The following is a 15726-nucleotide window of genomic DNA, read 5'->3' on the forward strand; positions in this document are numbered from 1 at the left end:
GCATTTTTTTAGTTCAATTCAAAGGAATAACACAAAGTAGTTGAATGATTGTATTTACACTAATGGCATCCAAGGAATTCCTGGGGTCAAATTGTGTAGTAAATACATGTACTCTCAAACAAAATTCACACATCAAGATTTATAAAATGTGAACAGGCATGTATCCGAATTCCTAGTGTAATAATTTTGTCAAACGATTAAATTATTACAACAGGCCTCCAAATGCAGTAACATGGACAACTTGCTGGGCACAAGGGGAAAATATTATCCTACCTCATAGAAAAATTCATAAGAACTTATAATAAAAATTCTGCACATACTCGTGTGAATATAATTTCTCACATCATGTCGAAGTACAAGGCCAGGTCTGGGCTTGTCCCAATAACTGGGACGCCACACATTGGACCGTGCCAAAAATAAACCAAAACAAAACAAAATTATTTAAAACCCTCGAAAAAACGGACCACGCCGTGCCGGGCTGGGACGTTAAACGGTCCCTGTGAGAGCTAATATTTCCCGCTTTGAATCCCCGATGTTGCTGTAATACGGCGTAACGGTGCGGGGAACACGTAGACGTCGGTATTATAAGTGGGAAATGTTTTATTACTCCCGGCACGAGGTGTCCACAGATGTGGGTTTCTTCCCCCAGCGAGACAAATGGCTGGCTTGCACCGGGAATACATCAATCACCCTACCTGATCGTCTCGATGATTTCCAGCGCCTCGTCCCTGTTGTTGTCCTGGACGGGGAAGAAAAACACGACTTTCCGTCATTTCTAAGATCGGGAAGGAACATGGGTGTGTAAAAATGGTAAAATAAGGGGAAAACAGTGGCGTGAAATTCGATAGTCGGTCGCGTTGAGGTCAGGCTGATCGCAGCGTTGGGTCGGCAGGGTACTTACCGACTGCAGCGGCCAGTGGTAGATCGCAGGCTCGGCCCCTGCCGGGCTCTTCAGCCGAAGCTCCATGGCCATCTTTTCCACCCTTTCCTGGTTGTCACCAGAGGGTAAAGTGGGGAAATCCTGCTAATTCTGACTCATTTTGTTCTATGTTATCGGCCGGTAGCTGTTCAGCCACCGCACGGCTGACAAGATCTCGCTATTAGGGTCTGGGCGGGAGAATTCAATACAATCAATAATAAATACTTTTTAACTCAACTAACTGCGTGTCAAAAAAGACAACAAAGCGATTAAAATGCATAAATCTAAGACCAATGTATTGATTTTAAAGTAATTAAAGACACATTGATTAACAAAATCGATTTATACTTATAAAAGTTGTTGAAATAATTATTCAGACAACCCTCCGATTCACATAGTGGACTCGCCCAGGAATGAATCTCGCGAGATCTCGACGCCCACCCTTCTGTTCACGTGATCACAGCGCGTTTTGATTGGTCAGCCCGGGGTCATCTGGGTCAGCTCAGGTGAGTCGGGCGAGTCCATCACACAGACAGGTGAGGCAGGCAGGGAGGAGGCAGGTAACCACAGTGGGTAGTACTATTAGCCTCCATAGCAGCCTCCTTGGTGGGGGTTTTGTAGCCTGGAATCCAGCCCTGTTTGCGGGACAGCGGATCTTGGGGAGCAGACCAAAGCTAACATTAGTAACAAGGCTGGACTCCAGGCTACGGGTTTTGGTGTCTGTTTGAGGCTATGTGCAGACTGTTTCTGATTGCTGCAGTGTTCTCTAGGTATCGGCTCCCAGCTGGAACCAGAGCGCAACTAATGATATTCAGAATTCATTAGCCACAAACCACCAGCCAAATTTAGGTTGCTATGGAGACTGTCAAATACTTCACATCAAAGAAACCTAGTGTTATATTTGTAGTCAGTGGAAAGAAGAAATGAGGATACTGTTACAGTAGCAGTTGGTGTCAATGAGCCAAGAAATCAGTAATCAAACCAAATATGGTAGACTTCCTGCACAGATGAAGAAGGATTTCCAGATGGTTTTGTTATATGGTGGATTTCCTGTACAGGTGCATGGACAGGATTTTGTTATGTACAAATGTATGATTCTGTGGTATGATAGGGGTCTGCATGGGGTGTGGTGAACTACACAAAATTCTCCACACTCATAACTACTATAGTACAACGTACATTCAATTTATTCAGCAACTTCCCTAATGAATAAATACATTATATTCACCCACCCACCAGATGCCCTTCACCTTCTACATGTATTAGATCAGTCCAATTACAGATTACATAATATCAAAGCAGATGTGTACAGCTTTCGTAAAAAAAGGCATGTAGGCCCACTATGTACCTGTGGTGCGGAAGTCATTATTTATAATGAATACCCCAGGTAATGCATTAAGGTGGCTGAGCACAATATGACCCAGACCTGCTGTACTTGCAGACATCGTTTGTTGAGCCCAATTAGTCATAAAAGGTCATGCAGAAGTCCTTACGTTGACCTTTAAATGGAAGCAGAACAGACAAGTAATGGTTTGGCTTATTTAGGTGGTGTCTTTGACTTATGTAGTGACTGATGCATTAAGTGGTTCTTGATAACTAAGGATTTCCAGTACAGCAGGTCCAAGTCTCCAACAAGCAGATTTGGCTTTAGATATTGCATCTTCGTGGTAATTTAAGTCATTGTATACCAGTATCTGTGTAACAGTGGGATTCAAGTGCCGTTATTAAACCATGGAGCTATAAAGGAAGAACCTCCTTGATTAAACTGATCCATTATAATGGGACTCCAGACCTTTTGGTGTAGTGGTTAGCGCACTGGTGTGGTATTAAAGCTGGCTGCCCGGGTTGGGCGTGGGTTCGATCCCTGGCGTCCCGGAAGTCAGGGGTTTTCCTGTTTCTACTCCGAGTACTCGCTCCTGTTTGTTTCATCTTTCTCTGCTTTTATAATACATGTATTAGTAAAAGGCTTCCAAAAGAAAGTTCTTAACCTGAAAGAAAAACTCCAAAAGGAAAAATCATCATCATACTAAATGTTCTTCTTACAGATTTTTGGTGATGTGAATTTGAACTTTTATGTACAGGTATTGACTAACTTGATGGGATGTTTTGTAAATTGTTGGTGTGCCACAGGGCCATGGAGGATGGGTGTGTCTACAGGGTGACAGTGTTGAAGGAAGGGTACTCCTATCAGGATGACAGTGGACAGTTCCACGCGGATGGAACCATCACACTGGTACAGGGGAGGCACGTCATCCTGGTCGACACTGGCGGTCCTCAGGTAGGTTAGTGATAGACTGTTTGTATGTTTATTCGCTGTTATCAACATTTATTGTCACTTTTCAACATGATTTGCGTTGTTCCCACATTTCTGACGTATATTTTGTGCGCACAAACAGTCCTTGTTCAGTACGAGGTGACACCAGTTTGCATGATGTGGACAACAACAATAACAACATACAGTCACACTGTGGTAGGCTCCCTTATTCTATAAACCTGTTGCCATATGTTTGCTGTAAAGGGCTCTTTTTGAATGGCAGAAAAGCAACAAGCATATGCAAGATTAGACCTGATTGATGTTGCTTTTAAATTAAATTAAATATTTTTTTTTTAAATCAACTTTGCAAATGTGTCAAATTCAATCCTGTTCAGACACAACTGAATTGCATTGAAATTTACAGATTAAAAGCATATTCACATTTGCATAATCAAAAAATTACAATGCGTGTGGGCTTATAATACATTATACAGATTCACAATTCTCACTCTGTATTTTGTAAGTCTTGACATGCCATGCTTGTATTTTGTTGTTGTCTTTTCTTGAAAAAAAAAATGAAAGAATAGATTATGCAAGATGTTTTCAATGTAACTCAAGTGCCACATAACCTAGAAGAGTCCAGTCTTGTTCGATCCACTCACCTGCCAACAGTAGCAAAGAAGACAGGACTCTAGGACTCTAGTGGACAGGACTCTAGTGCCACATGCAACCTGGACTCTAGTGCCACATGCCTGCAAAGATGGTGGGTTATACCAAAAAGAAGTAATCCTTGTCAGGGGTTTTTCTAAGTCGGAGAATAAGGGTGCTGCTCCCTCATGTAACCAGCCAGTCTACCTGGCTACCTGCCTAAATGCTTAGGCCAGAGCTGGCTCCTTGCTCCTCTTCATTTTTTCCCGCCAGGCAGCACAGTCCTTAGCCTTTTGTTCAGCAACATTGAAGGACCATCCAGTGTCATATACCAGCTACTGGTATTTGGTCCTGTCATAACAATGCATAATCTAGCATTACAAACTGTGTTACTCTTGTAAAAATTCCAATATTCAACCCCCCACTCGGTGGCTTTGCTCCCTCGCCATGCTAGACTGATCTGCTCCCTCATGCTTAATTTTGCTAGATAAAACCTAACCTGGTATCCAGTCTATCGTGGTTAGGCAGTTTTCTTTGGGGCTGCAGGAGCTCTTCACCGCCCACCTGAGCTACCGTACTGTAGGTTTCCCCAGTAGGTTTTTCATGCCATGAGCTTGATTAGGCCCACCACATCAACTCTATTAGCGTAACACCGGTGACCTGTGTTGTACTGGGTGGGGGGAAACTATCAGAGCCCTGCAGACACCAACTTCTATGCCCCAACCACGATTGACTGGATACCAAAACCCTGCTTGTTGGCCAATACAGGGCACAGATAGAGATACAGAGAACTTTATCATGACCTTTCAGCCCTAAGCAAGTAAATGATTTTGCAGGACAAAGGCACCCTCCTGCAGCAGTTATCGAGCCATGGTTTGACCCCCCGGGATGTGCAGTACGTGGTGTGTACCCACGGCCACGTGGACCATGTGGGGAACCTCAACCTTTTCCCTGATGCCACACACATTGTTTCCTTTGACATCTGCAAGGGAGACGTCTACACAGACCATCCCTTCAGACAGGTTAGATGAAATTAGTTCTACATGTACAACAAATCACTATTCTGTTCTTACATGTATCTATTGGTGGATGTCATTGGGTATTGATCCATTTATTTGCTGTTTCTGTTAAAGATATACAAGGTCATCACCTCCTTGAGATATACTAGTCAGTCTAGTGACTACAGCGGAGTACATGTACAGTGTTTCAGCTTTAGTGATGCAGTACAACTTTTATCCCCTAGGGGGCAGCATACACCATTGATGAGCAGGTGTCAGTGATCCCCACACCTGGACACACAGGTGCAGATGTCAGCGTGGTGGTGAAAACAGCAACACAAGGGACAGTGGTTATAGCAGGTAAACAAAAATCTCTGATCGACATTCAATCTTTGCTAAAGAACTTCCTCAGAATGAGTAGGGCCTTTCTTCAATCAATAAAATATATAGTCTATAAATCAGTTTTATCATCACTATCATCATGTAGAGAGTAGAGCATTTAATATTACGCATTTGAGCGTAGGTGGATGCCTCCAAGCTTGTTAGAGTTGAGGGTCTATTAGTGGTTAGTGCATCCTCGAAATACACAGCCAATTTTGTTAACAGCCCTGAGTGTACCAAGAGATACTTGTTCTCACGTGGCTTCTAGAGCCTGGGATGTGAGAGTTGTTTAGTTTCGTGTTAAGTACACTTCACCATGTTAGAAAAGCCAGGCACGTGAGAATATCTCATGATGGTTCCAGAATTTAGGAATGGTTCTTCACAAATCTGAAGAGGCTGAAGCACGTCACAACTTGGCATCATTAGGCTGCAGCAGTCTAATTAGATGTTTCTGGAAACCATCTTGTCAGATACATGTATACTAGTAGTATTTCTCTCTCTCTCTCTCTGTGAGTCAGGCTATATTATCTAAGGACACTGAAAGCAATCTTTCAAATTCCATTTGTGGTAAAGGGACAGACTTTTTTTGTGAAAGATGGGATATTCAGCATTTGCTGGCAAATGTTGTCTTGCTACAGGGATAAGTACAGAAATTTCTTCACCTATGCATTGGTAACTACATGTACCTAAAACTGTGTATATGACTCTGAAAAAAATCTACCTATTATACAGTTATATTCCTTGGGTGGTCTTTATCGATTGATCAACGATGTTGGCTCCTTTTCATTACTTTTCTTGACTTGCTATGGAGCTTACTCTACATTTATTGCTGCTTTGTTGCCAGGTGACCTGTTTGAGAAGGAGGCTGACCTGACTGACCCCTCCCTTTGGCAGGATGTGAGTGAGAACCCTTCCCAGCAGGCCGAGGGGCGGAGACAGGTGCTGGCCATGGCTGACTTCATCGTCCCTGGGCACGGTGCAATGTTCAAGGTCCAGAAGGAGACAGAGCCAAGCTGACAGCCCTTGTCTCAGACACACTGTCTGTTGGTACAGTGCCAAGACAGAATGCTTTTACCCTTTTATGTTAAGGTAGCCATATGGCACCAAATCTGTATTTTTTTGACATAAGGTACCAGTACTGCAGTAGCAGGGATAGGGGTAATTTTATGTCAACAGTCATACGGTACATCTTTGTTGTCAAGAAAACATGTCACTATATGAAGCAGATGTTATATTAAAATTTTAGAGTTTTATTCCACATTTTTGTTCATTCTTGTCTTTGTCAAATGCTTATCCAAGAAAAGTTTCCATTTAGAAACTGGAAAAGCTACTGTCATACTGACTAAATTTCACTTCTGCATGCTGACATTTATACCATGCATTGTTCTATGGCAGGGGATAATAATCCAGTACAGATATTTCTTCACCCATGCAATGGTAACCAGAACTATGTATGTGGCTCTTTTAAATGAAAAGTAGTCTTCAATACATAACTAATCTACCTAAGAGACTTCTATTCCTGGGTGAAATTTTATCAGTGATGCTGATTTTTTACCATCCATTGCAGCAAAAGATACAATTACATGTTTCTAATACCTATAGACCGATAACGTTCTTTTTAAAGGTTTGAGGTACCAGTACATTGTTCATACAGTCCAAGTGCTAAGTATTGTCCAAATCATTGTTAAATGACTGCAATTTCTTTGGACAGTGTTTCTCTTTGCACATATTGGACCAGATATAACTCTTCAGTGCCATGATCTACCCAGTCTTGCTACACCAATCTACAGTCAAGTTAACTTTCTTTTCCTGAAGTCAAGCCAGGCAGTCATTGGTCCATTTCTGCACTTGTCGTGTGATATTGACCAACCAACCAATCATGTGGCATTCTCACAAGAGAACTAAAACCAAGCCAATCAGGTCCTTGCCTCTGCTTGTCATGTGATGCTAACTGACCAATCACAGGCTGTTCTCACACCACACCCCTCTGTTCCTCGTGTGACCTGTGGTGGAAGGTGAAGGTCACCGCGGCATCCCAGCATGCCTTGAGCATGAGGTCCTGGAGCCCCCGTTTGTCGGCAGCGTGGTGCCACTGGGAGAGGTCGCTGTTGCAGTCCGAATCGTCGGGCGGCGGTCGCACCTGGATTCTGTTCACACAGCGACGACATTTAAACCTGGACAGGACAGGGAGGGACAGGGAGATGTTCATTCTGGGAGATAGCCATATGCAAAAAAACAGCATTCAGACACAAAAACTTTGTCTTTGATGAGATGTAAAGTAGAAGTCCCATGTTTGAGGTGAGGATTGCCACACCTCGAGTATGTTTAAGAACCCATCACACTTGTTGATAAGTGTATGGATCCAGTTGTGTCTGGATTATTTCAATCAGATGTAAAGTTGAAGTCCCATGTTTCAGGATAGCCACACCTCGAGTAATATGTTAAAGAACCCACCACACTTATTGGTAAGTGTACGGATCCAATTGTGTCTGGAGCATTTCAATCAGTCCATTCTTATGCAACATACAGGTACAAGTACAGGTACAACTATTAATGGTTTGATATGCTTTAAGGCAGTTTACCAGTTACGTAATAAAATGTCTACATCAAATTTGATACACAGAAGAGAACGTCACAGTGACTGATCCTCACTTGTCATGAGTGTCGCTGATGGTGTCCTCATTTAGCGGGAAGAGGTCCCGCAGCTCGTCCAATGAGAAGTGGCGATCAACATCCTCCTCCTGGTCCACCACACAGCTGCTCAGGGCCTTCTTGTGCGCCTGGCGCTGGAATATCTTCTCCTCTATCGTACCAGTCTGGAAACAAAGGAACATTTATTACTTCCAGGTATGGAAGAGTTGTTCTGGCTGGCTGAGCTATGGGTTTGTGTATCTGTTTAGCCAGACAGAATAGGTTGACAGCATGTGGATAGGAGAAATTGACAGGCAGTGTGACATAAGGTCAAAGGTCTCAGTACGGGCCGACAGTGTGGAATTCAGAAAATGAAAAACTGCATACAGGTACATCCGGGAAGTCTAAAATCTCTGATTTCTTGTTACAACTGTAAGTACCGGTATGTAATGACCATTACACTTGTATGCTGTAGTTGTGTAGTTAGTATTGTTTTACATGTAAACTCAAAATACTGCAAACTGTTCACTTGGAAGCTGTGTAAAACTATAATACTATGTAGTGCTCTTAGACTACTAGACTAAGTATTTTACTAATCGATTCTGTGGCTATTGTTCACAACAGCACCATGCCACACACTTATAAAGTTTACAGTATACTGCCTTCCTATTCCTCAGATTGTACTCACTGCCAGTAGTCTGTAGATATAACACTGTTTCTTCTGGCCGTCGCGCCACACCCGCGCCATCGCCTGCTCGTCATTGGCCGGGTTCCAGTCAGGGTCAAACATCACCAGTCTGTTTGCACCAATCAGGTTCAGCCCGCACCCTCCCGCCTTACTACTCAACATGAAGATGAACTCAGGGCTCTGGAAATAAAGAAAAACAATATAAATACACAAATGCAACAGATGTATAAAAAGTCCCTAGACTTGGTTATCACAAAGGAAAGTGATGGCCAAAGGAAATAACCTTTTGAAAAAATTACATGACTGCCTTTAAATAATTCTATTCTGAAGACAGTCTCTCTAATAGTTTTACAACTGGTTGAAACAATTTCATATGGTGTCAGACTCTGACAGTTTCTTTGCAGTGAAAATGCTTTTAATTAATTAAAATACATGTAATATTGTTTCACCCAGTAAAACTAAAGTACTCACACTGGGGTTGTTAAACCTCTCCACGACCTTTGCTCTTTTCTTGATGGTCATAGATCCGTCCAGACGGACATACAGGTACCTGCAAGCAGATAGGGGCAGTCATGTGAGCTTTACTACATAGAAAAGGAAAACATCTCGGTAAAACTAGCAGAGCTACACCTCCCAATACACAACCTACATGTTGGAGATGGTACCTGGCCCATATAGCAATCTTCAATGGTGAGCACTAGACTCACAACAAACAGCAACTAAGAACAAACAGCATAACTCTCAATTGACAAAGAAACCATGACTTACACAGTCATAATAACTGAATAATAAACACATATAATAAATACTAAAGCAACCGAAAAAAATTCAAAATCTATCCAGTTGCTTGAGCATCTTGTTTATCTTATTACCTGGATGTCTAACCTTCATCGACACACCATGACTTACCCTCTGGATCTGCACAGCTTCTCAAACAGGTCCAGTGTCTGTGTGTAGTTGGAGACCAGGACCACTTTATCCGAGGTTTTAGTCTTGGTCATGGCCAGGATGTAATCCAAAACCAGCATCTTGCCTGGGAAAGAGAATAAAACATGTTGGTTTTAAATTTTAGCACACTTAAGGTTGCATTATGGTTGGTCGAGAGGTTTCCCAGTTTTAGACGTTTTTGTCATGTCAAAAAAGACATGCTCACATAGCATGAGCCTCTAATCTTTTTTCTTTCAAGATGACTATAATCATTTTAACGGTTATTATTTTCTTCCATCATTGCCAACAATATAATATCAAATGATACTTCTTCTGAAAAATACTACTACTACTAGTACTAGGAAAAACCCTGTAGATACATGTCAGTACATATATCAAACATCGTAGTTTACAAGTCTTGGTTTAGATTTCTCAGAATTAGGGCTACACATAACACATTTAAAGCTGGTTTTGTCAACTGTTACTAACGGGTAAGAATAATAAGGAAACCTTACCTGACAGCTCTGGCTGGATGTGTTTGGGACTGTAGTTAGCTGGGAAGAGATCCAGAGCTCCATCTAACCCTTCCTCGCCCTCCAGACATCTCTCATAAATCAATGAAGGATCTGTAACCACCAGAGTAACAATTATATACATCTATTCTGTAGAACTAGAACACTTGCTAGCAAATGCAGAGTAGTTTTTGAACCATTACATCTACCTGAGCTCCCAGAGCAGTTTTTTTAATCTTTTGAAAGTTGACCTGGGGCTTGTGTTTTCAACTTCTTCCCTCACAATTCATACATGTATAATTACAGCATATCCTGCTTTGTACATACAATGTCATGCAGATAACATACTTGTAAACTGCAGTTTGAGATAAATATGCTAGGAGGAGCAAAATACAAACTTGTTAGTACTCACGGTTGCAGAGTTTTTTCAGCTGGGTGATGGCAGTGAATGCGGACCCCGTCACCTTCCCTGACTTGGACTTGTCCAGTTGAGCCTGCACCAGTTTGGACTGTACCATGTGCTTGTACAGGGCAGTCTGTAGGGGTGTCAGTCGGCAACAAACCACCTGCTCAACTACAGAGAAGAAGAGAACCCATATAACCTGACTACACAGCCATCTCATCCCAAATACTAAAATACAAAATGTCTAACCTGTATAGACTTTCTAGACTCACACAATGTCTTGTAACCTTAAAGAAAAATTTAGTCTACCAACTAAAATTCACTTCTGAATTCAAATTTCTTACAACTTTTAATCATCTGCCAAATATGGGACTGGGAGCCAATACAGATTTTGGTGCCAAAGAACTACCCTGGCTGGCTGAATGTTGAGAAAAAATTACTACATAGTATCATAGAATGTCTAGTTGTACGTACTCTTTACTGGCAGGTACTTGGAGAGGATGGAGGCCGTCCTCCTGATAATGCATCGGTCAACGATGTCCAACAGCTGTCAACAAATAACAACACAACACCTCATATTAACAAGATGTATTTAGTTAAAAATCTGGAATGAAACATAGACGTTTATGTGAAAGCATTGAAGAGTGTTGGTTGAATGAAATAACTGCACCTCCTTGAGTTTTTCTTCTCCCCTCTTCTGGTCCTTATCGGAGGCACTTGCATCTCGACCACGTAAGATTGGTGTTTCAAACCGCTTCTTGAACTCTTGTGCCGTGCCTGAGTGAGAGGTCAAACACATCAGAAATTTTTAGGTTGATTATAATACATTTTAAATCAAGAAATGGGAAATAAAGCTGCCACTGGTTTAGGCATTACAATGTATTTCCATTAGGTGGGTAGCAGAAAGACCACCAAAACACTGTTGTAGCCAGCCTAAAATTTATTTCTGTCTTCTCAATTTTTTATACATAACATCATGTCGAGCTTTAGAAGAATGAGGCATGTGTAACAATCCTAGGGGGGGGGGTATTGGGGAATGCTCACAGGAAAATTTTGACATTTTGCTGGTAGAGTAAGCTTAGTTTGATGACATCTCTTTCCATATCTTTACACAACAATTTTTGTCCTTTGGGCAAAATTCTGTCAAATAATGGAAACTGCCACTGGTTAGAACATAGCACCAAAACATTAGCAGGTAAATTCTTTATTATTTAAAAGCCTGATGAAACTATTGAGGGATAATTTTGAGGTCTGCTTCACCCACCCAAGATGCCAGTGTTGACAAAGTGCACGAGACTGAAGTACTCCAGCAGGTCGTTCTGGATGGGAGTTCCTGACAGCAGGACCCGTCTCCTGCACTTCAGCCCGCTCAGGGCCTGGTACGTCAGGTTCTCACAGTTCTTCAGACGGTGGCCCTGGGGAGGAGGAAAACACTGTTTAGGCATGTCATCAGAACGTACATGTACTGCACCTGTGTGAAACCTGTAATGTATTGTGCATAGCACTTCGGCAGAACGTCTCATATAAGGTCGTATTTGAGCATATAAGGTTAACATCCCGCCTGTAGTTTCCAAATGTTATGTCGGAAAAGATATCCTCTGCAACAGGCAAAATGCTGATGCAACGGTGACCAAAAATCCAACGAAAACTGTAAAAAAATGGGGGCTTCGCACAGGCACAGTACGCTCTGCTAATGTGCACTAAAATACCTAACATCCACAAGCAAAAGCTGAATATTCCCCTCCACAACTTTTAGGGAAACAAAAGAGTAATGAAAAACAAAGAAGTCAGTGAGAGAATGGGATAAACTTTGTAATAACAAGTGGAAATTCTTTCTATATAGTACTAATTTCATAGTTCTAGAACTCTTTTAAAGTTCACTTCTTTTCATTTCTTTGGTCTAGAAACTGCTAATAAGGTTATGAAGTAAGAAAGTTTACACAACTTCTCAAGAAACTAGACTAAGTATAATAACTGTACAACATGCTGTGTTTATAGAGAACAACAACACAAAACACAGCCAATATACATGTTCAGTGTTGTACGAGAAAAAACTGTTTGTACCTCGTCACAGATGACCAGTCCTATAGGCCCCCTGTGTAGAACAGCAGCGTGGAGCCGGAAGGTTTCATACGAGATGATGAGGATGGGGGAGGACACACGTCTGCCCTGCTGGGACATGAAACTGTCTGTGTATATGGGGAAAATATACTATCAGTAGGGGTATTGGCCAAAAAGATTGTTGTAAGCCATTCACAATTTAGTTCATCTAAAAGAGTTCACTGAAAGAAACTAACTAATTTTTGTTTGAAGTAAATTGGATGTTGTATGGCTGAGAAATTGGCAACTTAATTTTTTTTAAATTAGGGCCTTTGTTTTTAAGGACTTCGTTAAATAAGCTATTTTACCATTTTTCATACTTAAATATCTAAAGCAGAAAGCTTCTTGCATCATCTTAAACTACTGATTATAGAAAAAAAGTTGACACCTTTGAAGACCATGGTACATAACACACTCAGAATTGTAAGAATATTCTAATAAAAGTTGACATACCGAGATTCCTATCTATCTGGTCCTTAGAGCCAGAGTCGATCGCGAGGGCGTTGACCCTGGTCCCCAGCCACTTGTTGATTTCATTGTACCAGTTCTGAGGAAGGGGAGGGTTTACAAGTATAACCAGCTTGTAATGAAATTATAATAAAGTTTCTTTTGTTATAAAGTACTTGCCACTAATACAGAATATCCTTATAGTATACACATATGCAACCTGTAGCACTTTTGATGTAGCAGACTTTGTACAATATTACAACTGTTAGTACAAACACGTCATACAACAGACTTACTCCATTTAAGAAAAATGTTGAACATACCTTGACTAAACTGGACGGTGTGACTACTATAGCTTTATCTATTGTAGGCTTGGCTGTGGTTTAAAAAAAACAACAAAAAAATCTGAATGTAAGTACTGTAATATAACTACTAAAATTTTTTACAGCATGATATCCAGCCACGGTAGAAAGACAAGAAAGCAGCTCAATGCCAATTATTAAGTATTAACAGTACTTACCATCAGGACTTTGTTTCTGTTAAGAAAAGAAAAATGTGAGACAAATGAGTGACAAGCTAGAATGAGACAATAACTGCGTCAAAGGGAATCTGTGAAAATTTTCTAATAGTAACTTCATGGTTCTATAACCATTTGAAGAGAAGTTCAGAATTTCTTTGGTCTATATAGAAGCTTAAGGCCATGAATTTAGATACCGTTAAGTTTACTGTATGTACGAACAGAATGCTTACCAGTAGTGTCCAGAGTAGAGTGATACACTGAAGAGTCTTGCCTAAACCCTGAATACAAGAAAATAGTACTTGTTCAATTTGATAACATCTTCCTGCACATGAGAAAATCTTTTTATTACAACAATCATTATAAACACTCGATACCATCTTCATGTTTTTTCGTGATCAGAAAGTCATATAGACAGTGAGAAAAATACATATATGTGTACTCCATAAATTGCTGTGATTTTCGAGCAGATACATCACATGGAAATGTTCCTTTACCATTTCGTCAGCCATGATGCAGCCCTGGCTCCCCGGTATCCTGACCCCCGTCACACAGTCCCACATGAACTTCACTCCCTCCCTCTGGTGAGGCCGCAGTACTCCACACAGGATAGGGTCCACTACAACTGGGGTGGGGAAAAAGAGCTGTTTTGTCATTTTATTCTTTAAATCTGCTGATCATTCCATCTAATAAGATACTAAGTTTTAAAACAACAGTACCATCCTGACACAAGGGTGCTCCCGCTCTCCCAAAAGTCCTTGCACCTCTCCCAAAATGTTCAAATTTAAGGTTTCTTTTCTTAGTATTTGCTGATTTTTCATTAACCAATTAGGAAGCACCTCTCCCCTAAGATTCAGAATTTCTGGGGAGACCCCTGAATACTCTTCGTGAAAGATACGAATGAATATTGTTAAACCAGTTTGGCGTAATCTCTAAGCAGATCATACAGTGGAACTGGAAAGTCACTGGCAGAATCCATTGGCCAGAGCAATGTCTATTAGTATTAGCCATGGTGGCTAGAGCTCTGGCCAATGGACACTGCCTTGGCACTGTATGATCTGCTTGGAGATTAGTCTGGTGTGACAAATTGTTACGGTACCATGAAGGGAAGGGTAAAACTTACCATGGACAGGATGCTTACTCTCTAAGGAAAAGAAAATGCAAGAATGATTAGTGTTGAAAATATGTCTAGAAACATACATGTATATTTATCATATCAGACTATATTATGATCACTGATCATAGCAACAGAAAAAATTGTTTCTAGACCAAAGCTAAGGTGATAAAACATGACTTCTCAACTACCAGTAACTGTCAAGTTGGAGAGTTTAATCATTTTAGGCCTTTTTTAAAAATACGATTTCATACTTTGCTTTTGCAGTAGGTACTAAGCATTCAGTCCAGTAATTCTACGTAGTTTGTGTTTCCTTGTCCCCTGATAGCTAGCCACAATAGCCTCTGACCAGTTGGCTGTTTTCTAAATAAAACTGACAACTCACAGGTCTACTTTGAGAGCCTCCTGTGCTGAGAGTTGAGGAGGGTGGTACAGCACCAGAGCTCCCTCCTCTTCAGGGTCATGCAGCGGCCTGCGAGTGCCCTGTCTGCGTACGCCTAATGACCCCTTTAACGTGGGCCCTGGACACATGACAAATAAAGAAACAAACTTTCAAAACTTTGTGATTGTGACAACATTTTCCTGTAATACAAAAAATCCTACTTTTTATTTCAGTGCCCCTGACCTTCACTCCAATTTTGACCTCTTTTGCGCGTGTCCATGGAATGGTTTAGGACTTGTCATAAAATGAATATTGTACATTGGTACCAGTATATCAGTCTTTTTCAAACTCAAAACCAGCATCTTGTTAGAAAAAGCATGTCATGTACAGCTCCTTTGCTCAATAAAATGATCTTATCTGATAGGTTCAATCAAAACAATACAAATTACATTTCAGCACATTAAAAAAATCTACGCGGTACACTTAGAAACTGTTTGATATTTTAGAGGTTCTTTACAACTTGGTATTAAAAGACTTTGCTTGTCCTAAAGCTCACAAAACTTCCTACCTACCTTTGTAATTAGGGATGGGGATCTTGAAGGGTTTGGACAGGATAGATCTGATGAAGGCCTCCTGTATGGACAGAATTAAGTGATTAGAGACTCTGAAGAACAAAAATGCAAGTTTCCAATTCAATAAAACATCTCTTTGAACAGTTTTAAAATCAATGCCAAACGTTTCACGCTTACACAAATTCAATCTATCATTGTTTACTGTTTTGTTGTATGACACGTTTAGGGCTACA

The 15726-nt window shown here is 41.0% G+C and overlaps 3 protein-coding genes across 6 annotated transcripts in view; 1 reads left to right on the forward strand and 2 right to left on the reverse strand.

Moving 5' to 3' along the window:
- LOC109486044 (histone-lysine N-methyltransferase, H3 lysine-79 specific-like) overlaps nt 1–1114 on the reverse strand; it is a gene marked incomplete at its 3' end in the record, with an annotated part of 28083 nt that extends 26969 nt beyond the window's left edge. The window contains exons 1-2 of the mRNA XM_019789737.1: nt 902–1114; nt 696–739 (exon numbers count right to left, since the gene is read on the reverse strand). Of these exons, the coding sequence (XP_019645296.1) occupies nt 696–739; nt 902–973 (116 nt within the window). The remainder of the gene's footprint in view (nt 1–695; nt 740–901) is intronic.
- Nucleotides 1115–1327: 213 nt separating this feature from the next.
- LOC109486227 (metallo-beta-lactamase domain-containing protein 1-like) lies at nt 1328–6338 on the forward strand. 3 transcript variants are annotated; one of them, XM_019789952.1, is made up of 5 exons: nt 1328–1479; nt 3050–3197; nt 4658–4843; nt 5065–5179; nt 6045–6338. In XM_019789952.1, exons 2-5 carry the CDS (start codon nt 3054–3056, stop codon nt 6215–6217), a joined length of 618 nt encoding a protein of 205 aa, XP_019645511.1. In that variant the 5' UTR covers nt 1328–1479; nt 3050–3053; the 3' UTR covers nt 6218–6338. The 3 variants fall into 3 exon arrangements, with proteins under 3 accessions (XP_019645511.1, XP_019645510.1, XP_019645509.1); XM_019789951.1 differs by having other exon boundaries at nt 1329–1479; nt 3032–3197; XM_019789950.1 differs by lacking the exon at nt 1328–1479 and having other exon boundaries at nt 2920–3197.
- Nucleotides 6339–6584: 246 nt separating this feature from the next.
- LOC109486225 (DNA repair and recombination protein RAD54-like) overlaps nt 6585–15726 on the reverse strand; it is an 11768-nt gene continuing 2626 nt past the window's right edge. Inside the window, exons 7-22 of one of the 2 annotated variants that reach the window (XM_019789947.1) lie at nt 13923–14050; nt 13659–13706; nt 13429–13444; nt 13232–13284; nt 12915–13008; nt 12426–12550; nt 11626–11776; nt 11032–11138; nt 10836–10908; nt 10371–10532; nt 9962–10072; nt 9429–9552; nt 8991–9069; nt 8520–8699; nt 7853–8016; nt 6585–7374 (exon numbers count right to left, since the gene is read on the reverse strand). In XM_019789947.1, coding sequence (XP_019645506.1) covers nt 7173–7374; nt 7853–8016; nt 8520–8699; nt 8991–9069; nt 9429–9552; nt 9962–10072; nt 10371–10532; nt 10836–10908; nt 11032–11138; nt 11626–11776; nt 12426–12550; nt 12915–13008; nt 13232–13284; nt 13429–13444; nt 13659–13706; nt 13923–14050 — 1817 coding nt within the window. In that variant the 3' untranslated portion in view covers nt 6585–7172. Of the gene's footprint in view, nt 7375–7852; nt 8017–8519; nt 8700–8990; nt 9070–9428; nt 9553–9956; nt 10073–10370; nt 10533–10835; nt 10909–11031; nt 11139–11625; nt 11777–12425; nt 12551–12914; nt 13009–13231; nt 13285–13428; nt 13445–13658; nt 13707–13922; nt 14051–15726 lie in introns of both variants that reach the window. The other variant, XM_019789946.1, reaches the window with a different exon arrangement.

The sequence above is a fragment of the Branchiostoma belcheri genome, unplaced genomic scaffold, assembly GCF_001625305.1.
Source record: "Branchiostoma belcheri isolate BF01 breed outbred unplaced genomic scaffold, Haploidv18h27 scaffold8, whole genome shotgun sequence".
Classification (NCBI taxonomy): Eukaryota; Metazoa; Chordata; class Leptocardii; order Amphioxiformes; family Branchiostomatidae; genus Branchiostoma; species Branchiostoma belcheri.